We start from the raw sequence: 27,860 nt of genomic DNA, 5'->3' as shown, positions 1-27,860 counted from the left end.
TCTTTAACAAGCTCTATAGAACACAGATAAAAGACATGAATATCCAGGATATCACTAATCATTGGATATTTCAAAACAGTGAAATCAAGTTTTATCCATAATTTTTTGTTATACCTTTAGTTTGATTGGCAATTCAGCATGGCCAGTTTATTCTGATGTGTTGTTGTTGTTGTTTTTTGTTTCATCATAAAATAAATGTGTTCTCCCATCTGGACTAGTAAGTGACCAGTAATTTCTTAAGACTTGTCTTCCAAATCAAACAAAGAATAAGCAAACAAAACAAACCTGAAAACAAATTAGGGGTGCAGGACGCAAATAATTAAATGCAAATAGCATTTAAAGATCTAGCAGACCTGATTACATGAGTGGCATGAGAGAATAAGATACCAAAGGTACTGACCTGGAAGTCAAGCTGGTTGGAGCAGGGGTGAAAGCAGCCATTTGGAAAGTAAACCAAAACAAAGAAGGGAGATAGCAAGAGAATAAAGGGAGGGAAAACATTAGTTTTTTCAACATAAAAATAAGCAGATGTTATATCAGCAGTCTACTTTCAAAAAGGGAAATCAACAAATAACATTAGTGCAGAGTGTTTCATTGATGAGTGATGAGCAAAGCAACAGCTGGGGAGGAAGTACCATTGTTGCTTGTGTACTATGGAAAGGTTACTTTAGAATATGTATACATCCCTTTGGTATACACATACAAGTGGAACGTAATGAAGTAGATGGCAGTTGCTAAGCCATATGTTCAGCAGGAGGCATTTGTGTATTTTTAAGAAAACAAAAACACAAAAACAACATCAACCAACATGGATTTCAGGATGACTCATATGCAGCAAGTCATCTTCACCATGAAAAAGAAAAGAAGCTGAACGGCTTGGCTACATGTTCAAAGCATTTTATGTCAGAGATTCTCGAATACTGATCACTTCCACTGATCAAAGGCACTACTTTTTCCCATGGAAATATAGTCCGCTCTAAAGCTGAGAGCAATCTTTTTTCAGTTCCAAGCGTAAGAGTATTAGATCATCACTGAGAATGTCCAGATGCTTGATAACTTATTTTGTACAAAAATATTTAACATGTCCTTTCAATTAACCAAAACACACATGCATACCCTTATCTAATGCCAAACTAAAATAGACCCCAGAGCCATCACAGGTGTATGTTCTTGCAGTATTTTGCAAAAAGGTGATTTATTATTTTTTAAAACAGCAGAAACAGCTGCATAACTATTTTGGCATGCTGCTTTGTATAATTTCAATCCCTTTGCTTCCTTTATGCAGAATTATCTTCATGCATTTCAGGGGAAGGTGCTTCTGCAGTTACACAACCTGAAATGTCACTGAGACGAGCAGACATCACTTGCCTGTGATAGCAAGTAAATGTGAGGCAACTGAAAACTATAACCCATACTTCACAATTTAAATATAACAGTTGCAAAGGTCCATGACCCATTTGGCTTTGAAGAAGTGCAACTGCCTTCCCTTTTGGGGGAACACCTGATGCTGTGCAACTTTCTTTCTTCTTTTTCTTAATGGTTTGGGATTGATTTTGAGTTCTGTGTTCTCTTTAAGTCCGAAGGATCTAGACAGGTGAAGTATGATTACTGCTGAACCTATCTGGCTTGGTCAGTGTAAGAACAAACAAATTAAAAATTGGAGGGGGGGGGGGGTTCAGCTAGACCCAGAATCAGCACTCAATCTTCTCATGACAAGGACATGCAGGTGCTGATGCTGGGATTGTAAAACTAGTATTTTGCCAGAGGTCCCCTCTATCCTGTGGCAGACAGTACACATAATGGTGAAAGGCACCAAACATCTAAACACTAGGGATAGCAAGCTTCACTGTGACGATTCTTGCATGGAGGAATGAAAAATGTCAACAGTTTTCTCCTTCCTGGCTAAGATTATGGGAGTCTTTCTTTTTTTTCTTTTTTTTTTTCTTTTTTTTTGGTTTTCACATTTCTGGACTTTTATGCAGGCATTTCATTTGCATAGAAACCAGATTTCATACAAAAGATACATACACATATCTATATTATTTATGTGCACATAAATTAATTGTTAATATTTTTAATAAAAGTTATTTACAAAATACACTATTCTCTGCATGACAATGTTTGTGTACAAAACAATGTTTTTGAACAAATCACTTTTTCGAAAAGAAAGGTCTCAAAATGTGAAAAATCTTGCAGCGGTTGACTATTTTTCTCTCACTGATGAGGAGGAAATGTAAATGTTCCTTACATCTCAAAGGCACACACATAAATGGAGGCTAGTGGCGTAGTTTTCTTTCTTATATCTAGTAACTTTAATGGCTTCCACATCTCTGCAGGATGTTTTCACATAAACTAAGATTTACAGGGCATCTCTCTTACCTCCCCACCATTAGTATGTGGGTCCACAGCAGTTGAGTCTACAAACTTCTGCTCAACTTTGGAACAAATTGAGGTCGCTAATAAGCAGCACCTTCTCTCTACAACAAAGGAAAGCTCTGACACCCATCTCCTTACAGGGCTTTGCAGCTGTGCATAAAACAACTGAGGTCATTCAGCATGATTAGCAACTGTGCCCTTACTACAAATGCTCTAGTTGAGACTCATTAAAAAGAAACCGATCTTTTAAAAAATTGGTCTGCACATAGTTTCCCTTTACCTTGTGCATATAAAAGGAGAGCCAATTATTCTGTTAATCTCCAGTTTCGTGTCTGCAGGCCAACTCTGCTGTTTTCTATCTTCAATATTGTTTAAAGCCGGTAGTAACAGAACTCCATCAGTGATCAAATGACAATAAAACTTTGCTGTTTTAGCGTATGAGTGTAATGGAATACTTCTAAAAAGTATTTATAAACTAACATACATGTAGGAAAAATCTTGGATGCTCAGAAGTATACCACTTGTAATTTAGTTTAGCATTATATAAAATATACAGAACATTTCATTATATCTTGTGCCAAGAGAACCATATGACTCAAATGTGGCCCATCATAATCATGCCCAATAACGTCATTCTCCTATCACTCTGAAGAACTCATAAAGAAACAGTTTTAAAGTCTGAGGGTGATCCCAGGTGGGAGTCCAGTCACAAGACCTGGATGTTTAATATACCGGTATATACCTATAGTATATACATTATAGTATACAAATGTGTGGTTAAAGTTCTGGTAGTTCTATAATAATTGAGGTAAAACTGTCCAGGTAACCAAGAGAGTGCTGAGATTGCTTTGATTTGGGCTAATTACTAAATTGGTTCAAGAGCTATCAACTCTCATAAATGAACCAACACTTCATTATGTTTATTGCTGTTAAGTTCTGCTTATGGTGACCCGTGAATGATGGCTTAACTACCCTAAAGGATCTGGATCATGATTAATCATGGAAACTAAGCAGAGACAGCCCTGGGTAGTACTCAGATGGGAAACCAATAATGAATACCAGGTGTTGTCACTTATATTTCAGAGGAAGGAATTAGCAAAACTACCTCTGAGCATTCCTTACCTAACTAAACCCTAGGACTGCATAAGTTGAACCACACACCCAAATGAGAGGCCTGAGAGGTTCTGAGTTGATTTTCTTCAGTTTTCACCACTTTTGTTTTCACAACATAAAAATTGGAAATGTGATGACCTGGACAATCCTAACTTTAGAATTCAATTATAAATCATGACATTTCAGGAACTTTTCTATTTCCTCCATAACTGCCCTTCCAAGTCCTAATCTTCTTCAGATTATTTGACTCCATTCTTATTAGTGTCAGAACCAAGAGCAAAGCATCTTTGAGTTGTCCTTGCTGAAGAAAACCTTTTGAAATTCATGGGGCCGCTATAGGTTGGCAAAGGTATGGAAAATCTCAAAGCTATTTCAACATCATCGTTGTCTGTTTTCAAGTTCGGGACATGGAACTGAGACGGTCTTGGTCGCCTTAGTGGATGATCTGCGCCGGGAGCTAGACAGGGGGAGTGTGTCCCTGTTGGTGCTCCTGGACCTCTCAGCGGCCTTCGATACTGTCGACCACGGTATCCTTCTGGGGCGCCTTGCGGAAATGGGCCTCGGAGGCACTGTTTTGCAGTGGCTCCGGTCATTTCTGGAGGGCCGCACCCAGAAGGTGTTATTGGGGGACACCTGTTCAACACCACAGCCTTTGACTTGTGGGGTTCCACAGGGCTCTGTACTGTCCCCCATGCTGTTTAATATCTACATGAAGCCGCTGGGTGAGATCATCCGGAGTTTCAGGGTGCGGTGTCATCTGTACGCAGATGATGTCCAACTCTGTCACTCCTTCCCACCTGCTACTAAGGAGGCTGTCGAGGTCCTGAACTGGTGCCTGGCCGCTGTAATGGTCTGGATGAGGGCGAACAAATTGAAATTAAATCCAGACAAGACAGAGGTACTCCTGGTCAGTCGCAAGGCCGAACAGGGTATAGGGTTACAGCCTGTGCTGGACGGGGTCGCACTCCCCTTGAAGGCACAGGTTCGCAGCTTGGGTGTGATCCTGGATTCATCGTTGAGCCTGGATCCCCAGGTTTCAGCGGTGACCAGGGGAGCATTTGCACAGCTTAGGCTCGTGCGCCAGCTGCGCCCGTACCTCGGGAAGTCTGACTTGGCCACGGTAGTACACGCTCTGGTCACATCCCGCATTGACTACTGCAACGCTCTCTACGTGGGGCTGCCCTTGAAAACGGCCCGGAAGCTTCAGCTAGTCCAGCGCGCGGCAGCCATGTTACTAACAGGAGCGGGACACAGGGAGCATACAACGCCCTTGTTGTTCCAGCTCCACTGGCTGCCGATCTGCTACCGGGCCCAATTCAAGGTGCTGGTGTTGGCCTACAAAGCCCTAAACGGTTCCGGCCCAAAATACCTTTCTGACCGCATCTCGGCTTATGAGCCCACGAGGACCTTGAGATCGTCTGGGGAGGCCCTTCTCTCGATCCCGCCTGCCTCACAGGCACGTCTGGCGGGGACGAGAGATAGGGCCTTCTCGGTGGTGGCCCCCCCGGCTGTGGAACGCCCTCCCTGTAGATATCAGACAGGCGCCCTCCCTTATGGCATTCCGCAAGAGTCTAAAGACATGGTTATTTGAGAAGGCGTTTGACTAAGTGCTACAATTATTGGTAATGACGATCGGAACGGAATATGGATAACGAGTTTGGTTTATGATTCTACAATGAGACGGCACGGATGATTTAGTGTAATGGTATTATTGATTGTTATGTTGATTTTGTTGTGATATTGTCTATTGTAAACTGTTTTTATATGTTGTACACCGCCGTGAGTCGCCCTAGGGCTGAGAACGGCGGTCAACAAATGCAGTAAATAAATAAATAAATAAATAAGTTAGACAAAATTATCTGTGGTCATTATTTTTGCTTTCTTAATTATCAACTATAAGCCTGCCTTTTTTTCTTCCTTGGTTCTCTTCAGTAATCATTCCAAGTTTTTGCTATATTCTGCTAGTAGTATGGTGACATCTGCACATCTTAAACTCCTTCCTCAATTTTCATACCCCCTTCCTCCAAACCTTCTCCTGTTTTATGTGTTTTGCACATCAATTTGCTCACATGAGAAATCAATGCAATGATCTTGTAAAACCTGGTGTCTCCTTACTTGGGTAATTTAATGTATACTGAGCATTTCCAGTGTGAGCTATTGTATTATTTTCCATATTTGTTGACAAATTTTCATTAGAACTAGAATAGCTCTTTTCTCATTATATTAAGTAAGTAAAAATTAGAAAGAAGTATGTGTTGGCTTCTATCTTTATTACTTTGGACGCTTTTTGCAATTTACCAGTCACAGGAACAATATGTATGTATGTATTGATTTATATATCATTTCTTGCACAAGATCCAAGGTGGCTGTTGGAAGTGGAGTAAGTATCCTCTATGCTGCAAGGAATCACAGAATCAATTAGATATGAGTGCAGGGCCTGGTTTGGAAGTTCTAAAATTCAGCTGACTTTGCTTAGTCATATCAAGCTAGTTAGAGATATGGCTTACTAGGTCACTTGAGAGATGGATCACCAATTTTTAATATCTTCTGTATAACTTAGATTCATTTCTCAAAACTAAATGACTGCAGAAATTTCACAGAAATTGTGCAGAAGTCTCATATAAGACATCACATTCATATTCATGATGGAATATGTTTCTTTCCATATTGTGTCTCCAAGCATTTGATTATGTTCTTTAAGATATTCTTTTAAAACTTGTCCTCAGTAAAGCACTAGAAGTTCTGTTTTACTCTCAGATCAGAAGACTGGTTGGGAGGAATGTCCAGTTCCTGAATGTGTGGAACACGCCCTAACATTGCTTTACTATTACCAACAATGACTACAAGAATGTCAGAAGCAGGTCTTTATTATTACAATTCTAAGCTACAAGAGACTAGAATGAAAAAATTTTCAAGCATAAAATGCAAGATGCCATGATGTTCCTATTCCTCATTCTCCCTTTTATCAAACTTTATCCTTTCCATTCAGCAAACATCTTTGCTAGATGTTTCTGTGACAAATCACTTAGTGAAATGTATATTGCTTTTATATCCTGTAAAAATACAAAACTAAAACAAGAGGGTTATTTTGTCATTCTTAGAAGTTACATAAAATATTCACAAGGTGTGCTGTGATATTTGCGTAACTCACTTCTGATGAAAGCTAGGCTGGAACAATGTTTAGGAATTAATTGATTCCGCAAAAAGTTTTTCTTCAGAAAAGCACAAGGAATTAGAGCAAGAAACAGGAGTCTTATTCATATTTATTGTGCAATAGTCATAATGTGAAAAGGTCCCCAGATATATATGTAGGTCCTACACATCAGAAGGTTAGTAGGTTATCATAAATCAATTATCTATTTATTTCCTAGAAAAAAATCTAGTAAAAATGTGCAAATGAATACATGGACAATATATTGTACACACCATAAAAATGAAGTCCTTCATTATTTCTTATATGACATATATATCTGCACATTCATGGACAACAAATAAAAACTTCATGAAGGAGGTTCATTTGTAGATCTATTTTTCCAGTAAACTCACACATGTAAATAAAAATAAAAACATAATTTCTGATTCATCCTGCTAAATTCATAGTTTCAGTGCCCTCTTCTGAGAAAAAGTCCTAAAGTTGCAAATAGACAGGAAAGAAGAAAATATAGATGCTCTCTAGTGGATTTGAAAAAAAATGATTATGGCAATTCAAATGTTCAATTTTTGAGCAGCACTTTGTGAAATTATCCACATACAAAATAACAAGATTTTTAAAATAAAAAGAAACTAAATGTATTTATTTATTTACTATATTTATGTACTGCCTTTCTTTCCTTTGAAAGGGTCGCAAGCGGCTTACAGCAGAGGCAAAATTCAATGCCTTAAACAATTCAATAATTAAATAAAATTTAGTTAAAAATCTAAATGAGGTTAAAACGCAATTAAAACAGAAACAATACCACTTACAGCTATAAAATCATATTATCCACAATCAAGATCGGGCCATTCCAATGATCGTTACACATAAATCCAAGTCATCTATTGTATTGTATTAGTTGCCAAAAGGCTTGGTCACAAAGCCATGTTTTCACCTTTTTTCTGAAAGTCAGGAGGGAAGGGGCTGATCTAGTATCACTGGGGAGGGAGTTCCATAGGCGAGGAGCCACTACTGAAAAGAGCCTGTCTCTCATCCCCACCAACCGCACCTGTGAAGGAGACAGGACCGAGAGCAGGCCCTCTCCTGATGATCTCAATCTTTGAGATGGTTTGGACAGGAAAGCTGGGCCAGAACCACTCAGGGCTTTATAGGCTAAATCCAGCACTTTGAATTGTGTTCAGTAGCAGATTGGCAGGCAGTGGAGTTGATGCAACTCCACTGTGCATCACTCCGGTGAGCAATCTGGCTGCCACCCATTGGACCATTTGGAGCTTCCAAACAGTCTTCAAAGGCAATCCCAAATAGAGGGTGTTGCAGTAATCTATTCAGCATGTAACCAGAGCATGGACCGCCATGGCTAAGTCAGACTTCCCAAGGTTCAGGCACAGCTGGAGCACAAGTTTTAATTGAGCAAAAGCTCCCTTGACCACTGCTGGAACCTGGGGCTCCAGGCTCAGTGAACTCCCAGACTGCAAACCTGTGTCTTCAGGGGGAGTGTAACCCTATCCAACACAGACTGTAGATTTGGGTCTTTGAGGGGATGATATTGCTATCCCTCTCCAAATAATGTTAAGCATCCAAATGTGGGTTTTTTTCTCAGAAAGGAACACATAAAGCAGGAAATATTGAAAAACATTTTTGAAAACTCTGCAAGTTGAAACAAGTCTCATCACTAGTCCTCTAAGAGAACACCAAAACTTTTAAACAGATAATATATTTTACTCTTTCATATAAACTTCTGTTGTTAAAATGTATGAGTAGCTAGTAGCTTTTCTTAACCAAGAAACACTCAACAGGGGTACTCACATCTTGGAAGCAAGCTGCAAAAAGAAATCTCAAGATAGTAGACTTCATGGGAGGCACCAAATCATGAATTATAAAGCAGTAACAAGACTCCAAAAGCCATACCCTAAAGCCATAACCTGTACAACAAAGCATCCCTCCCTCACCAGCTTTCTCAAGAATGTTTTCTTTATGAACAAGCTTGTGGAAAGTCAAGAATAACTTATTTCCAAGATTTTTAAATACTACTCAAACATCCTTTGTTTTCTTTAAGTGAAAATAAAGGAAGTTAAACTTCATTTATTTTTCCATCCTCCGTTTGAGGTCTGCCCATCCCGTGCCCCCTGCAGTGCCTTTGAAGTGACTGACCATTTCCCAATTACTGTGCTACAGCTGGAGGGAAGGTAGGTTCCAGGTCTTGTATATGAGACGGTTCTCAGGTGATGTCTGATTCTTTTGGATACAAAGATGCCATGAGCATTGATACATAAAACACGAGGTGCCATACATTAGTAATAAGAAGGGATTTGGACCCTTCTCTGCTCCTCTCCCCCCCTCCCCCGGGTTCCACGGATTTCAAAATAGGCACACCGAGACACTGTATTCTTGAAAAGGGAAAGAGCAAGGAAAAGGAGAGGACATCATTCTGCTGGATGAAACTTTATTACATGGATTTGTGATCCAGAACCTGGTAACTTTTAAAGCTATGGGAGTCCTGATCTATACTCATCCTGGCAGCAGTATCTTTGCAGAACTTTGTATTCTCTCTTGAAATCACAGATATTTGGCAGGCTCTTGGTGAACACTGAGAAATGAAACAACTGCATCTGGCATCCACTAAAGGGGCTCCCTGATGAAGATAGAGGAAAGCCTTAACCCAAAGATATGAGGAGGGAGCCCCATTTTGGTGACTCTTTTACTGTGTATTAACTGAGTGTTTACAGAAGGGAAAACTGGCCTCCCTTTGGCATTGCTGTCCAGGCAGCAGCCAGTTACAAGGACCAGCTACATCATGACAAGCCTGGGAATATTGTGCTAGTTTGGCAACTTCTGTATTTTTGTTATTTCTCTTTTTATTTATTTTTTAAAATCAATCTGAGAGGCAACTTGGAAATCCTGGAGAAAATATGATGGTATGGAACCTGGAACTGTTATTAAGGGGGTGGGTCCATTTTGGCAGGACAGTTGTTATTAATTTTGGATATTTGCCACAGAGGGCAAATTACTTTCCCTACCCATTGTCATTCAAACATAATTAAACAAGAAAATTCTTACAAGAGCAATGCATATTTAGGTAACTCCCTTCCACATATTCAGTATGGATTGCTCTTCAGCAGGAATGCACTGAAAGGACTCAGGTGCAATAGCTGTCTTAATATTTGTTTTGTATGCACATATTAATTCCATACACTTCTGATTGATGCCTAGGGAGTCACAATCATATAAGAGTCCTGCTCTCAATTTTTGCCAAATAATTTTAGGATGATTAGCCAGCCAAGTCTTTTACCTTTACCTTAGGCAAAAGGACCCTAGCCCCTCTGGAAGTTACATGTACCTGATATAAACACGCAAGAATGAAGAGAACCCCTTTATCTTGATCAGTGCCTGTTTTTTTTTTTCAGTCAGCTGAAATCAGCCTCCATTTTTAAACTCAAAAAAGTATTCCAAATTAAGTCTTGCACACCTTGAGCAGAGCCACTTTATAATCCTAAGAGTCGAGCATAATACCTCTGTCAACACAGACAAACAAAAATAAATATAAGGTTTTTTTATTGTTCACAGATGTAATTCAATTATTTTTGCAAATTAGATATTCATCAAGGTTCATATTGTTCAGGGTATAATATTTACATTAAAATATATTTTATTGCTACCATTGCATTGCAATCCTCCTCTGCTTCAGTACCATAAAGAATATTGTCGTATTATTAATTTTTATTCCTCTTTTTTTTTTTTTAAAGGACTATTTCTTCTTTCCCAAAGTCATTGGTTGCTGGCAACCTTACCAAATCTGCCCCTGGCCTGCAAAGCAATCTGAATAAAGTGCAAACAGATACTTCTTTCTTTGGCACATCACACAAGCATGATCTGTTATTGTTTCATTGTCTTGTCTTGCTTGTATAGTTTAACTATATATGTATATATTGCCATTGTTTCAAGGTCAATGTAAAATGCATTTGTGAGAAACACAAACAATGAGTAATGTACCTTTCTAGCTCAGCAATTTTCTTATCTTTGTCATTTTTTTCATTTTCTACTTCCTTGAGGATTTCTAGAAGCCTGTCAACTTCAGCTTGAGCTTTGCCACATTCATCTCTATAGTATGCCGCCTCTTTGTCAAGCTGTTTCATTCTGTCAGCAAAGTCAGGGTTGATTCGTGCTTCTTCCTCAGCTTCATGAGCCTATTAAATGAAAAAGAAACCCACCGATATTTCAGATAGTTTGTAAACATTGCTCCTCAGTCCCAGACTCAATATGCTGAAAGGATTTTTGGGTATCCTGTTCGTTGGTGATTTTTCTCACTAATTTGCATAACTGGGCCATGGGGGGCCATGCCTTGGGAAGAACTACTGGAAGGAAAGACATAATTCCCTGCTTTAAAGAAATAACATATTAACTTTGGGTTTGAAGACCAAAGTTCTTACTATTACTCAGAAATGCAGTATTGAACCACTTAGTGTAGGTTAGCATTTCATAGGGTTTAATTCAGTAACTACATGAAATAATTTATAACTATGTTTTCTAGGTAAGATGATGATAAAGTCAACAGACAGTTTTACCCCAAATCCTTTTTTAAAATTCTTTTTTTCATACTACAAATACTTAACCTGAAACATAAGAAGAAACAAGCCCCTTGGTGAAACAGCACAAATAAATATACCTGGCAAACACATGCATGGGTGGGTGGTCAGTTCACAAACAAGAAAGACTGTGATGAACACAACAGAAAAACAAGAGTGCAAAGTCCAGTCTTGCTCCCATTAAAGCTAATGGCAAGACTCCATTAATGTCAATGAGAGCATGAATAGACCAAAGTGTTTAAAACGTTAGACTGAAATAATCACACACAGATGTAAACAAGAATGCACTGCAATGCTTAGCCTACCCCTTGTTTCCCATTATTCCTAATTGGCATCTTCAAAGAGCAGGCAGGGAGAAAACAAGTAGTTTAACGGCAGTGCACATTAAACACACATAATTCAGAGAATACTTCTTCAATGTACACAAATTCATTTTAAAAGATTCAGGACGCTCTGAAGAACTGCATATCTTCTTGCCATGTCCAACAGTACAGAACAGATGCTGGCTTTAATGATATACACACATACATATTTATTAGTTCAAGGAATGTAGTGCAAACAAGTAATGAAACATGTGTAGGTTAAAAGTGAAATATGCTTGTAGAGATAAAAGGTAACACTAATGGCTTCTTTTAGGAAGTTGACATTCTGCTTAATGATTTAATCCCTTTTGGTTTTCAACAAGGCTTGAACTGGAGTAAAACCTTTCTTAGGATGAAAAAATACATGAAAAATCAGGTGATTAAAAAACTGATGGCTGACTTTTTTCTGCATGTAACATATCATTTAAGCATGAGGATGATTAAGGAAAATGTTTGGTTTTAGTGGATTTTTTATTCCCAAAGATCTGTGGCTACTTCAAATGCAACAAATTTCCTACATGGACTTATAAGAAATGCATGCAAATCACATGTGCACCATTTCATTCACAGTGAAACACGCCAGTGTAGGATTATAGCACCTGATAATGTGCAAATGATTTGCCGAATATCTTTTTCTGATGTGAGGTGTTAGATATATAGGAAATTTACCATGTTTGAAGTAGCATCTCATTTAAACATGTGTGAGAAAAATGTTCTACCTACACACTAAAGGGCACAATTTTGAGGGCTCCCACCTGTGCACTCTCCATTAATTTCAATGGATCTTACAATTGTGCCCATAATGTATGGATAGCTCTGTTTAAATAAATAAAAATACCTTTGATCTGTGGCACAAAAGGTTATGTAAATTGGTTCCTTGATATTTATATGAAGGTTAGAATCCAAAAGCCCCCAAGCATCTCAGAAAGCTAATTGCAACTTCCCCAAATGACTCCTGAATGAGAAGCTACACAAAAGAGGATTCCTTGATTCAGGAGTGAATTTGAAGGCACCATGAATGGTAATGAAAAGTGTGTTTCTGGACTTTTCAAAAGTGGGTGGTCAGTTGATGCCATTCTATACTCTAGAGTCCTAGTAAAGCTTTCTTTCCATTGTTATCAGCTATGAAATAGCAAATTACTTTCCCCTTTCCCATAACGAGCAACAGAAAAGCTTTCACATCATAAACAAACCATCTTCAATATTTCACAGGCCAAGAAGAATCTTTACCAACACCACAAACTTCAAAAGAATAATGCAACAATATCATTTGACTGTAAGTCTACACAGAGGACCCTGAATTTCCTGACAAGACATGTTCCTTTAGGGCTTGAATTTCTCATATTCTTTTTGGTAAAATGGCTGTAGATATACATACAAGTCTCTAGAGACCTATCTATATTTAGTGCCTTTTCAAAATCTTCCAAATATATTTTATTTTTTGTAAAATAATAACATACATTTGGAAGTTTTTCGTGAGATATGTTAAATGTCCATACATTTTATTATTAAAATTCATGTATGTGTTTGTATCTCTTATAAGGATTGGTTTAGTTTACAGTTAACCTGAGTTACTAAGTTGCAGATCAATACATGTCTAAAAAGTGTATCATCAACATGAAATGTTTGGAAAACTTTGTAATAGAGACATACCCAAGAAGCTGCAAATATTTCCACAACAAATATATATATATATATTGCACTTTCACACTATTGAGTGTCTTGAGACTGTATCAAATGGCAACAATGATAACATCTATTTAAAACCACAAAATATGGAAAAGACGAAGGAAAGGGGTAAATAATACTGCAAAGCAAAGTTGTAGAATTTGCGCACCAAATTTTACCATCATGGTTTTCCTTAAAGAAACCTGGGAATATAACATTTTATGAGTAAACTCCAGAAAAATTGTTTCAAGGAAGCTGAAAACAGTAACATACCCATTTAACAATGGAGAGGTTGTAGAGCAGGACTAAATAATTATCCCAATTACTAGACCTGATTTTTCTTCAGAAGTAAATATGTACTATATGCCATTTAATGAAGTACTATATTATTTTTATTTATTTATTTGCTATATTTATATACCGCCGTTTCTCAGCCTAGCCGGCGACTCAACGCGGTTTACAACATAATATAACAATCAACAGTAAAAAAGTTAAAAGCATAAAAAACATAAAAAACATAAAAACACAATTCATACATCAATACCAATCCAGTTCGACTCTTAACTAAAAACGTGATCCAGTTCGTCATCCATATTGCCAGTCCTTTAGTCAGTTACCATTCGTTGCATTGGGTTAACCAAATGCCTGCCTAAACATCCAGGTCTTCAATCTTCTTCGGAATATCATCAATGAAGGGGCTGATCTTACCTCCAAGGGCAGGGCGTTCCATAGCCGCGGGGCCACCACAGAAAAGGCCCTGTCTCTCGTACCCGCCAGCCGCACCTGTGAAGCAGGCGGGATAGAGAGCAGGGCCTCCCCAGAAGATCTTAGGGTCCTGGCGGGCTGATAGGCTGAGATACGTTCGGATAGGTAAGTTGGGCCAGAACCGTTTAGGGCTTTAAAGGCCAACGCCAGCACTTTGAATTGAGCCCGGTAGCAGATCGGCAGCCAGTGGAGCTGGTGCAGCAGAGGAGTTGTATGCTCCCTGCGCTCCGTTCCCGTTAGTATCATTGCTGCCGAACGTTGGACTAGTTGGAGCTTCCGGGCCGTCTTCAAAGGCAACCCCACGTAGAGAGCGTTGCAGTAGTCCAAACGGGATGTAACCAGAGCGTGGACTACCGTGGCCAAGTCAGACTTCCCAAGGTACGGGCGCAGTTGGCGCACGAGTTTTAACTGTGCGAATGCTCCCCTGGTCACCGCCGAAACCTGGGGCTCCAGGCTCAGTGATGAGTCCAGGATCACACCCAAACTGCGAACCTGCGTCTTCAGGGGGAGTGCGACCCCATCCAACACAGGCTGTAACCCTATACCCTGTTCGGCCTTGCGACTGACCAGGAGTACCTCTGTCTTGTCTGGATTCAATTTCAATTTGTTCGCCCCCATCCAGACCGTCACAGCGGCCAAGCACCGGTTCAGGACCTCGACAGCCTCCTTAGTAGCAGGTGGAAAGGAGTGACAGAGTTGGACATCATCCGCGTACAGATGACATCGCACTCCGAAACTCCGGATGATCTCACCCAGCGGCTTCATGTAGATGTTAAACAACATGGGAGACAATATTGAGCCCTGAGGAACCCCACAAGACAAAGGTTGTGGGGTTGAACAGGAGTCTCCCAGTAACACCTTCTGAGACCGACCCTCGAGGAATGAGCGGAGCCACTGTAAAACAGTTCCTCCAAGACCCATTCCCGCGAGGCGTCTCAGAAGGATACCGTGGTCGACAGTATCGAAGGCCGCTGAGAGGTCCAGAAGCACCAACAGGGACACACTCCCCCTGTCGAGCTCCCGGCGCAGATCATCCACTAAGGCGACCAAGGCTGTCTCAGTACCGTGCCCCGGCCTGAAGCCAGACTGTGCCGGATCCAGATAATCCGTGTCTACCAAGAATGCCCGGAGTTGTGAGGCCACCACACGTTCCAGGACTTTGCCCAAAAAGGGGAGATTGGAAACAGGCCGGAAGTTGACGAATTGAGTGGGGTCCAGTGATGGTTTCTTCAACAGCGGTTTTATTACAGCTTGCTTTAAGCTGGCTGGAAAGATGCCTTCCCGGAGGGAGGCATTAACCACCACCTTCACCCACTCGGCCAATCCCCCTCTGGCCTCCTTCAGAAGCCAGGATGGGCAGGGGTCTAGGATGCATGTGGTAGCTCTCATTCCTCCAAGCACCTTGTCCACATCCTCGGATTGAACCAATTGAAATGAATCCATCAAAACCGGACAAGCAGATGCTCGTGTTACATCCTCAGAGACTGCCGTTAATATGGTGTCCAGACCAGAGCGGATCAAAGCGACTTTGTCTGCAAAGAACTGAGCAAAGGCTTCACAGCGAGCTGCCGAGTCATCAGGGCACCCATCCTGAATGGTGGGTTTTAACAGGCCTCTGACAACTCGGAACAGTTCAGCCGGACGGTTCTTTGCAGACGCAATAGTGGCCGCAAAGAAGGTCTTCTTTGCGGCTTTTATTGCCGCGGCATATGCCCTTAAGAAGGACATAAACCGTGTTCGATTTGGCTCGCTCGGATTCGAACGCCACACGCTCTCTAGTTCCCTCTTCTTTCGCTTCAACGCTGCCAGCTCCTCGGTGAACCAAGGAGCTGGTTTAGCTCGGCTACTTGAGAGGGGACGTTCTGGAGCGATCGTGTTTATTGCCCTAGTCATCTCCCCATTCCAGAGAGCGACCAGGGCATCAACAGGATCACCAACCGAGGCGGCGGGAAATTCCCCAAGAGCCGTCAGGAATCCATCCGGATCCATAAGCCTCCTGGGGCGGACCAACTTAATGGGTCCTCCACCCCTGCAGAGGTTAGGGGGTGCAGTTAATCTAAAGCTGACCAGGTGGTGGTCGGTCCATGGCAACGGAGAGATGGATAACTCCTCAACACCGCCACCTTCCTCCCATCCCATATTCCATTTAAAATAACCTGTAGGTTGATTTTGTAAAATTAAATAAACAGTGAACAAACTCAGAGCATATAAGTAAACAATCAGACTAACTAGTCATTTCCTATAGTGTAAAATAGTTACAGGGAATTCAGCTGGGATGCACTCAATTCATTGTATAAATGTATTCTTAGTAACTTTTATTGTATACGCAACCCTAGTTAATGACAGAAAGAGGATTATCACATATATTGTCGAAGGCTTTCACGACCAGAATCACTGGGGTGTTGTGCAGTTTCTGGGCTGTACAGCCATGTTCTAGCAGCATTTTCTTCGGATGTTTCACTATTTCCTCTGAAGATGCAAAGATGCTAGTCCCAAAACCACACAATACCCCACTAATTATCACATGCTTCACACTCAGGTTTGTGCTCCTGCCTCCTTCTCTGCTGTGAATGGTGAGGTAATAATCTATAGGAAAAGACAGTATTTGGTTCAGAAGTTTTAAAAGCAACTACAAGTAATAACTTTTATCACTTTTGAAACTCAGAAAATAGCTTCTTCAACTATAATGCAACTAACAGAGAAGAAAGGAAGTCTGGAATAAAATTTTCAAACTACTTTTTAAATAAATAATTTGCTGAGATCTGACTCATTAGTCGAAGAACAAACTCTTTTAAAAGTGATATTTTATTTTCACTTTCCATGGAAAATTGAAACATCTATTTCGCTGGGGCCGCATCTACACTTATTTAATGCTGTTTCAAACCAGTACTGAAAAAAATTGTTTTGCTGTGCAAATGATTATATAGGAAATCCTGGAACCAGCTTAAGGTGATTACATAAACTGGTACACATTAAGGGTCTTCTTTTGTGTGGTTTTGTGGGAGTTCATTGTTCAGCTAGCTTCAAACTATGTTAAATGGCCAATGTAGTTGTATCAACTGAGTGCATCCACTCAACTATAGGATCAAAGCTATTGGGTATGTAAACATATAGCATGGGCTATGAGAACCTGTATATATTAGTCTAAAGAGCAGTCTCCAAATATATGGACAACTGACCATAGAATAAAACCCATTGCTAGTCTCAACTAAATTGGACCCACTGAACCAAAGGGACATAGTCAACTGTTGACTTTGTTTTTGTTGTTAGATGCCTTCAAATCAACACCAACTTAGGGGGACCTTAATTCTTGGTAACATTTATTTAGAGGTTTTCCACTGCCTTCTTGTTAGGCTAAGAGCATTTAATTTGCCCAAGTTAGCTGAATGGTTTTCCATGGATGACCAGGCATTTGAATCCCAGTCTCCCTTAGTCCTTGTCCAGTACTGAAATCGTGATATCATGCTGCCTCTCTTAATACAGCATACCAGTAGATTTTAGCAAAACTTCAAATAATTATACAATAAATTTAAGTTAAAAATCAGTGGGAAAGATGTAAATGTGTCATTTCATCATCTCTTTATGTTCCGGTGGCTATTTTTATTGCATTACATTAATCACTTGTTTTTGCATCAAACATCAATCTTTTAATTATGTCTAGCCTCTCCTCACCAATGTTTAGCACAAAAACCCCAACAACTATCTGTTTTTCAAAACAAGAAAGGGATATCTGGCAGGTTCTTGGTGGGACATGTGGCCCCTTAAGTGTTCTGTGACAAAATACTGAATCTGTATCTGCTGCAGTTGCCCCTTCCTAATACAGAGCATGGGGCCTGCAATATCTAGTAAGCCCATAAGTCCAGGCATTACGGTCACAACTGATGAATTGTCACATGTAATGCTAAACTTAAAAGAAAAAATTGTTATGCCACTGATGCATGAAGATACAGACAGCTTCCTGCAAGTAAAATCCAGAATCATAGATTTACCAATTATGGAAAATATCTTCATGAGACATCATTTTAAACAGAGTATGATAATTGCACAGTAAATCTGAATACCAAAAGCTTACTAGTGAACATTTCTGAATAATATGTGTGGTTCACATGCATGCAATACTGACAACCTTTGCAATTTTCAGAATAGATTGTCTACATTGCTCTCTAACTTGCATTTCAACAAATATTTCATAGGCAGAAGCAGAAAAAGAAACTTGCCAGTTCTTATGAAAGAATAAGCTTTACTGGTTTCTGTATTATTTATGTTGTCTATATCATACAGACTTGCTACATATGACAGTGTCATACTATTCTGCTGAATATAAAGAAACTGAAAACATGATTATTCATAAGCATGCTGCAGGCACCCTTTCTTTAAATGATTGCCCATAATACATATATAAATATGATCAATACACCTTGACTTTAAAAAGAGCCAAAATATCACTATTGTGGTTAGTAACTAAAATGAGACAGTACCGAGATGCATGCAACAAAAATACTTTTCTTAGATCCTTCAAATTTTAAACATCCACAAAATGAAATTGAGACTGTTTTTAGATTCAAATCAAGTTATTGGGTTTTTCTGCAATTAAATGGAGAAAGTGATTGAAAATTTGCCTCCTTGGTATTTTTAAAGTGTTGATTTAGAAGCAGAATACCTTTAATTTTTATTATTTCTTAGCATCTACAAAGCCTTTTGAAAAAACAGAACCTATTAAATTGCTTTTTGTAAAACAAAAATGTTTTTGGAAAATAAGAATTTTCTTAGGACAAATTTAAGAATACTAAAGTGTACTATGCAAGTTCCTAATGTTACAGTTCCTAACATGAGAAATTACTAGTGTTAGAAACTGTGGCTAAATGCTGGAGATAGGTTGGAACACATGCTGTAGAGTCTGAAGTCAACAGCAAAGCTCCTTTAGCATTTCTAAAATAATGAGCATAATTTTCCACAAAAGCTGTGAAAAGAAAGTGGGTATTTCCCTTTCTTTTTGTGTATACAAGCAGTCCCCAAGTTACAAAGAAAATAGGTTCTGTAGGTTTGTTCTTAAGCTGAATCTGAATGTAAGTCACAACCAAGTACATTTTAAAATGTAAAGCCAGCCATAGATAGATAGAGATATATATGTATGTATGTAGCGAGAGAGATCTATTTTTAGTTTTGGATAGCTTAGCGAAGGGTTAACACCCCTGTGACATTTGTTTTGTTGTCTGTGACTGTTCAGAAGATTTCACCTTACTTTCTGTCCCTGTGAAAAATGTGGTCTGATTCATATCCAGCATGAGTTCTGTCCTTTTGGAAGAGGGCAGAAACATGTCTTTGTCTGGATATCTAAAATAAAGGAAAACCCACGTAAAGATTTGCTGTGATAACTGATTCTTGGCTAAGTTAAATATTTCTAGTTGCCCTGTGCATATACTTTGCCTTAATTCAAAAAGGAAGCAGGGTGCAGGAGTGGGGGAGAGTTAGTAAAGGGAAAGCATGCATTTACTTTTGTTCCCTATCTATCTCCCGCTGTTCTTACAAATGAAGCAGGCCAGAATATGAGGTTCTCATAGGCAGCTCTGTACCACCAATCCAACATGCAAAATAGTGTTCTCTCTATTGAGGAACCTTATTCATGGAACTCTTTCCAAATGAAGTCAGGCTGAACCCATCTCTACTGAGCTTTTAGCAGGTACCCGAGATTGCAACTGTTTTTCCATGGTTTGGGCCTGGATTGACTTTGCTGAGTTTTTTGATGTGGTCAAAACTGGGGGTTTTAATAGTTTTAATCTGCATATATATTTTTTTTAAATGTTATACATCACTTTGGGACCCTGGTGACTGAGAAGTGACTGGGTATAATGATAACATAATAAATACAAAAATTAAAGGGGATTATCATATAACATCGTCACAGTCCTGACTGGCAAAAATTTATCAAATTCATTTTTCCCTTTCTCTTTTTATCAAAGGGGCTGTCAATGCCAGATTTTCAATTTTGACTTCATAGTTGGATGAATCTAAACAGCAGTTTGAAATCTACTATTAGGAAATGCTGCGATAAACACTCCTCTAAATCAAAATTGGGCTGCACTGGCTTCAAACTTTATCCATATTCATAATTGGAATCAAATCATTACAGTGGTTTTGGCTTCAGTTGACCGAAACTCATTTGCAATGCTTAAATGGGGTTTTGGACAATGACTTTAGGCCAAAAAAATGGTTTAGGACCTATTCTCAAAACAGATAAAGGAATGGGACTGTGTCACCTTCTACGCTGCCCTCATGTCCCAGGATTTGATCCCAGATTATCTGATTATCCCAGATTATATGGCAGTGGAGACTCATATAATCCACTTCAAAGCAGATAACCTGGGATCAGATCCTGGGACATAAAGACAATATAGATAGGGCCTTAGATTTCTGCCAGCTGTTAGAAATTGTGGGGGTTGAAGTCCAAAACACCTGGAGGGCTGCCATTTGACTATGCCTGGACTACAAAAACAATCTCTACATTTTGTAAGCAGTTAGGGCATGGTCACTCTCTGCCACATAAAAAGGCATTAATACACCCTGTCCCCAGGTCCATTGTGTAAAGGTGAGTGTGCAAGCCTGAGAGTTATCCTCTTCAGTTGTTTCTTTGAGTCAACATGTGCATAATACTCTGCACTGCTGGGACATATTTGTAGGGGGGAAACTTAGTTTTGGAAGAGTAGCTACAAATACACTGTTGTTGTGTGCATTTGAGCCATTTTTCATAATGTATGGGTTTTTTTCATGTCAGGAGCAATTGAAAAATTGCAAGTCATTTCTGGTGTGAGAGAATTGGCCATCTGCAAGGACGATGCCCAAGAGACGCCCGGATGTTTGATGTTTTACCAACCTGTGAGAGGCTTCTCTCATGTCCCCGCATGGGGAGCTGGAGCTGTCAGAGGGATCTTAACCCGCTCTTCCAGATTTGAACCACTGAACTGTCGGTCAGCAGTCCAGCTGGTACAAGGGTTTAACCCATTGCACCACCAGAAGCTTCTATTTATGGTTACCCCAGATAAACCTATCACAGGGGTTTCTTGGCAGGATTTGGTAGAAGAGATTTGCCTGTGCCTTTGAGACTAAGAGAAGAGGGTGACTTGCCTAATGTTACTCAGCGGAGATTCAAGCCCTGGTCTCCAGAATTGTAGTCCAACACTTAAACCACTGTGCCATTTACAGCAAATATATTACAGATGTGTTTTAAAGGAAGATTCTCTGTATGAAATAAAAATATGAAAATTATTTCACGTAAATTCAACTAGTACTCAAAAACTGCTGCATAAAACTCCTTTCAAACCATGTATTGTTACACAAACATACAAGATGATAATGAAATGTTAAATGGGACTGAAAGCTCAGGAGAATAAACACCCATTTGCCATCCAGCCATATTAACTTACTCCGAAAGCATTTGCTGGAATCAAAAAATAAAATACATTTTAACCATAAAAAAGATTTGGTGGAAAGCAAATGAAATCCACTTATCCATTCAACATGTATACGAAAGTGGAAACACCCTTTGGTTCTATATATGAACTGGAAACCCACTGAATGTGATTCCAGAATTACCCAATGTAATTCAGAATGCAATTATTCCGAATTAATAAATGTGGTGTGCTTTTATAAGACTTATTTTCTCTGTCCTTCTGAAACTGTAATTAGTGAAAATCAAAGAACAGGAATGTAGCCTTATTTTTAAACTTCTCGCTTAGAGAAATGGCACACCTTCAAAATGAAATTACAAAACATTTGCACTATATAATTTTTCATTATAACATAATTTTATTGTCATTTATATGTTTAAGAGGTTCAAGAATGTTCATGTTCATATAAATCTGTCACTAATGATGTTTCATTTCTATACTATTTAGAGAAATTCTTGCTATTCCTTAAATGGCTTACAATGTCTGTAAAGCTATCTACATGGACCAATGTAGGCAAGGTGTCTTTTCTTGGGTTCTGCAACTGTTGAAGAAGTCTCCTGCTTGTGCCATAACTGAATTTGTTAGCACCGGATTTTTTTTTTTACATTTTGGAATATGTGGAAATTAAAATATTTAAGATTAAAACAATTATATCATATATTTCCTACTTTAAAAGGCATATTTATGTGCTTTGATTATTTTATACTAAGGCCAATATCCCATGTACTTACACAAGGGAGAAAATTTGGTTGATGGGAACAGCACATTATAACAGCATCTCTGAAGACTACTGTTTTACAAATATTGAACCTGGTGGCCTAAAAACAGTTGTTACTCCAACTAAGGCAGACCCCATTAAATCAAAAGACTTCCATAAGTGCTAACATACCAAGTTCCCATTGAAGTGCTCTAGCTGGGAATAAGAATTGAATCCGGGACCTTATCTTTATTATTCTTAAAGAGATATCCTCTAACTTACTGGTGAAAATGTGACATAACCATTTTTAGTCAATACATATGGTATCTGAGTTCGAGATATTCTGAAAAACATTCTAAAGCACAGCTTCAATTTGAAGGATCCAACAAAGTACTGTATGAGCATAGCATTAAAATAACAACAAAGCCTGGTATCTGCATGCTTTCTTACAGTTAAATAGTTGAGGACTTGAAGGCACTTAAAAACTGAATGAATGATTCATTCGTCCAATTTCTGAGAAGCAGCATTTTACACATGATTTTAAAACATAGAGCCTTAAAGTCCACAAAACTCGTGTCGTTTGACATAATGCAAATGAGGTCATCATAGTTTTGCAAAGCTCCACAGTGGAAGAGTACAACAATGGTGGTGGGTAGATGGATCCTCATGCTTTCATATGTTACAGCGGAGACTTTCTGAAATGACTTACTGGATTGTACATCTGATTGAACAATTGTTCAGCTTGCTACATTGCAAAGTTGGGAAGGAATGAAGCACAGACAGGAAAAGGAGGAAAGAGCCAGGAAAACAGGATTAGGTCAGCAAATCCAGCACATTTGCACAGAAGAACTTGGAATTTTAAAAAGGAGTCAAAATTTAAGTTTCTAAACATTCCTTAGTGAAAGCGAGAGGCACTGGGGAAAAATAAATGTTGACTTTGGCTCCTAAAAAAGAATAGCTGGAGTGAGAAATCTAAGTGTGTTACTTTCCCTTTCTAAAGTGAAATAACCCATGAAATACAGAAAGCTGTCCACTTTTGATGATACATTGAGTGCTAGACTCTAACAATGAATCACTAGAAGTGCTTTTGGCCAAGACTACAATTTATCACCAATGCTTCAAAGATGGTAATAATAAAAGATTAATTAAACTTTATCATTCAATGTATGGCCTTCTTCTCATATTAATACAAAACTGCATCTCAGGCTTATTTGAATGAACAGCATAGTTTGGCAAACAGTAGTCATGAGGAAATCTAAGAAGTGACAAACAAAAGGAAGTCATTGTGAAGTGAAATATCAGGGCAAACAAAGCAAATGATCCTGCAAATTATAAATCCCCTAATCCACTCTTCCTCTAGGTATGACTCAACTATATGACACACTGATGGGCTGAATAGGTTGCCCTGTGATTGATGCTTTCCCATCAGTGATATTTGCTGAAACCACTACAAGAGAAGCAAATTATGCATTATTGCCTTGTAAAGAAGTAAACTGACCTACCATACTTCTAAATTAGTGGTGGAAAATATACTAGAGAAAAACCTTCTGTTGTATCCTCATATTTTCCAATTTGCTACCAGTGTTTCACTAGCAAAGATGCAAGAGTCCTATGCAGGTGCCCTCCTTTTTTCATGGGTGCTCTGTGGTTATCCAGACTTGTTGAGTTGCTGCTTTTTATACTGCCTTGGAGGTGCGTCAGAGGGTCCTTTCAGAGTGTCCTTTCAGAGTAACTCCCTTTTTCAAAATAGCTCCTTCATCTTCATTGGGGAGGAAGGCCTCAGGGCTTCTAATGAAGCTCTTCCCAGGCACCACTAGAACTCATCCTGCACTAATTTAGATGTATAGTGTTATTTCATCCATCAAAAAGAAATTAATTTCTTATGTGTTCTCCTGCTCCTTGAAATATGAGCATTATGAAGTTGCAATATTGTGGCATAAATGCAATGCTGCTAGAATGAGACCTCTTTTCCTCCTTTCTGAAGACTTCATAGTGCAAAAAATGGTTTTGGGGGTTTTCAAATACTCTGGAGCAGGGGATTTGTGTATATTGGGGACTTTAGGAAAGAAGGGGTTTGTCCTCTTTTGATTCCATTGGGAAACTGGTTCTATCTATGGAAGTACCATGTGGGATCCCAGTCATTACATCTGAATATATTATTTAATGACTTCCATTTTTCAATGTGTCCATATATACTCAGACATGTCTGGAGCCCAAAACTGTGAATTTTGATAGGACCAATGGATCAAGTTGAGCCATTCCAAAGAGAAGAGAAAGTACCCATGTCACCTAAGTTGACCAGTAAACTCTGGCTATTGCTGCTATAGCCATTTTCTCAACCAGATATTCAAAAAGGTCATTCACCGCTCAGAGGAAGAGATTGTTTCTTTTTCATATAAGTTAAGGTATATTATTAACTCGTATAAAAATGAAACATCCCTTCTCCAAGCAGAAAGGTGAGAGCTTAAGAAGCGCCAACCCCCTCTATTCATTTAGTGCTCCTATGAGGGGAAGTGCCAAAGAGACACCACTGCTGCCATTTCCCACCCATGAATTCATAAAAGCTAGAAGCAGTGCCATGGACAAGAGAGTAGAGGGTTTGGTGCTATTAGATTCATCTGGGATAGATGAATCTCTCACCTTTCAGCACTCGATTCAGAGGAAGGAATGGTTTGTTTTTAGATTGGCTCACAAACAAGTCAACCCAGTTTTGGAGGGGTCAGTATTTTTAAATGAAATATCTACCTTGTTGATGAGTGCATACAGTAATTTGCTGATCAGATTTAAGTTTGGGTATTCATTTCCAAATACAAAGGTTGCTGATGGAAAATTATGCCAAAGTGAGCAGTGGTGAGGCATAAAAACATTTAAAAATAGAAATGGATTTCCATAAATATGATTTACTGATTTGTCAATTCCTGGCTCACCAATATGTAAAGAAATTAGACAGAAAAAAGAGAAAAGAAATGAAAGTGATAAGAAAAAATACTTATTTACAGCAAACTAACTCAGAGCATAGGACATTTTTCTGTGACTGAAAGGAAGAAAGTACCAAGTTACCACATTTTCTGTCATCATTTCGATTTATCACTAAATTTTTCACTGTGTTCTTGCAGAATGATACGTTACATGCAATTTTCAAAGGTTTTTTTTAAAAAAAGGGAAATACTGAAAAATGTGTTTTCAAGTTTTATTTGGAATTTCCTTCCCCACTTTTAAAATATTTCATTCCTCTCATTCACACAGTCCTGTCATTACATTCTGAACATTCAGATAATTCAATTTTATGATCTATCAGTACTGCTGAAAGCAGACATTTGAAAACAGCATATATAGGAATGAAGTATTTTGCACCTGTGTGATTTTCACTATCAGACAAATAAACTAACTTAATTTGATGATTGATGGTCATCATAAAAGATTAAAAGCTTAATTCTCAACCCTGCATATCTGGTATATGAGCTTTTCCACACATAATACCTTATGTTTTAGCAGAAATTAGAGGATGTAAAATGTAATTTAAAAAAAATTGCTTGAAGTCATTTATTAGAATCCTGTACATTTCTCATCATGACAAATCAAGAAATAAATGCTATATTTCTTATATTGAAAAACAATGTTTTTACTTTTGTTGCTGCTATTGTATGCATTCAAGTTGTTTCCAACTTTTGATAATCCTGCAGTGAACCTATTATGAGGTTTTCTTTCAGAGGAGATTTTATCACTGCCTCCTTCTGGAGCTGAGAGTGTGTGACTCTGATTTATTCAAGGTCACCCACTGGGTTTCCATGGCCAAGTGAAGATTCAAATCCTGGTCTCCAGGATCCTAGTCAAACCCTCAAACCACTACACGACACCATCTTTTTAATGTTTTTACTGTTTTCTTTGTTAAGTCTTTGTTTTCTAACTCACATGCTTTGTTAATGTTGACTAAATTATCTGTTTATATACCCAATAATAAAACACTAGTCTTGAACTTAAAACTGTTTTTAGTATTTACATGTTAAGTGACCATGAAGCTATGCAGTTGAAATCAAAATGCTTACCTTAAAAGTAATTATCTGATATATTTTTTACAATTCTCAGAGTCATTCTCAAGAACAATTGAAACTAAACTGGTGGACAAAATAATTTCTTTAAAAAACACCTACTTTGTATGAAACACAGAGATTCATTTCATCTGCATAATACAGCTCTGTCAAATGGCTGATGCTGGAGTATCTTCAGTGCAAGTGTTAAATAGCTAGTAACAAAATGGAAATGGATATCCAACTTCTGGAGTGTCATGTTGTGCCAAATCTGTACTAGCTTATTGTGTGTTACCTGCACTAGGATGGTTTTACCTCAATTTTTAGTCAGATGAGGACTTGTTATGGACTGCATCTTGATCTTTATAGTTAACTTTTAAAGAAAATAACTTGTAATTAAGTCAAGTGTCAATCGGGTCATGTAATACCTGTTCTTGTGTCCTCATAATTCTGGAACGTAAAACAAGTTTGCATAACTGCATGTCTTTTGGTTTATGCACTGTGTGTGGAACCTTGTAGAAATTACTCATATTCTTGTAGAAATGATTGCTTTGTTTTCTATCATTAACACTTTTATAAATGTCTGCCTGCAATGATGTATGAGCCATGTGACAAACGGAAGAATTCGTAAGTTCCCTTTTCAATTAAAATGAGACTTGCCCAGATTTGGCTACACTGTGCCCTCAGTCAAATGGTAACACATGTCTATTTGCAATGTGTGGAAGGCAAACATGATGCTTAAACCAAGAAGTATGTTATGAGTTTGTGTTTCAACAATGAACACACACAGTACTAACTGACATAGGAAAGAGAAATAATGCATGATAAAATGTATTAACATGGTTTCAAAAGTATTGGTGATAAAATTTGAGACCACATGCAATTAAATATGATTTAGACCCCATAAGTTTGTACAGTATGTATTTACAAGACTTTCTTGCTAGATACCATCTAATAACACATATTATTCATTATTATTATTATTATTATTATTATTATTATTACCACCAGAGTGCTGTTGTTATTCAAGCTATCCAAATAAATTAAGGCCATATAAAACACTTTTAGATTTCATATGAATCAGACATATTTTCAGAAATTTTAATAGACAAGCTATAAAGTACATTGTGAACATTTCCATCTCTAAAAAGTAATTAGGACTTGAAACCAGCAGGCAACATCTTTAATAGCAGAAATGCAAGCATGCATCCCGAACAAAAGTTCTTATCGGTGGTATTTACCTTTTTCAGCTGTGCTTCTAGCTTACTACACTCCTCCTTCTTTTGTTCTATGGCTATCTCTAAAGACTTTAACTTGGAGTCTCTTTTCAGCCCTGTAGAAGCCAATGATGATGCATGTTCTTTGAGGTCAATTAAGCTAGACTAAAAAAAGATATATATAAAAAAACAATTGAAAGAGAAGGTTACCAGAAAACACTGACCTGATTTTAATCCCTAGTAAACCTTTCACAGCAGACTTGACAACTGTGCAGAATGCAGTCCTTTCAGGAATATCTGCACTGACATTTCAGAGTCCAAAATAGTAAGGCTCATACTGTGTTCAGCCCTTGATGCAATCATATATATATTTTACATAGGAATAGATCATACCATATATAGGCAGTATGTACACTGTACTGCTTCTAGTCTAACCAAAAGTAAATGGATAA

General features: G+C 38.5%; 1 protein-coding gene across 18 annotated transcripts in view; it reads right to left on the bottom strand.

The window, feature by feature from the left end:
- ERC2 (ELKS/RAB6-interacting/CAST family member 2) overlaps positions 1 to 27,860 on the bottom strand; it is a 691,106-nt gene that overhangs the window by 372,278 nt on the left and 290,968 nt on the right. For 6 of the 18 annotated variants that reach the window (XM_067463537.1, XM_067463536.1, XM_067463540.1 and 3 more), the window contains 5 exons: positions 27,433 to 27,573; positions 22,873 to 22,908; positions 11,532 to 11,561; positions 10,634 to 10,827; positions 401 to 412 (listed from right to left, as the gene is read on the bottom strand). In XM_067463537.1, coding sequence (XP_067319638.1) covers positions 401 to 412; positions 10,634 to 10,827; positions 11,532 to 11,561; positions 22,873 to 22,908; positions 27,433 to 27,573 — 413 coding nt within the window. The remainder of the gene's footprint in view (positions 1 to 400; positions 413 to 10,633; positions 10,828 to 11,531; positions 11,562 to 22,872; positions 22,909 to 27,432; positions 27,574 to 27,860) is intronic. The other 12 variants (XM_067463542.1, XM_067463544.1, XM_060766075.2 and 9 more) reach the window with 5 other exon arrangements.

Source organism: Anolis sagrei, chromosome 2, assembly GCF_037176765.1.
Source record: "Anolis sagrei isolate rAnoSag1 chromosome 2, rAnoSag1.mat, whole genome shotgun sequence".
NCBI classification, from domain to species: Eukaryota; Metazoa; Chordata; class Lepidosauria; order Squamata; family Dactyloidae; genus Anolis; species Anolis sagrei.
This window is presented reverse-complemented; position numbering and strand designations above follow the sequence as displayed.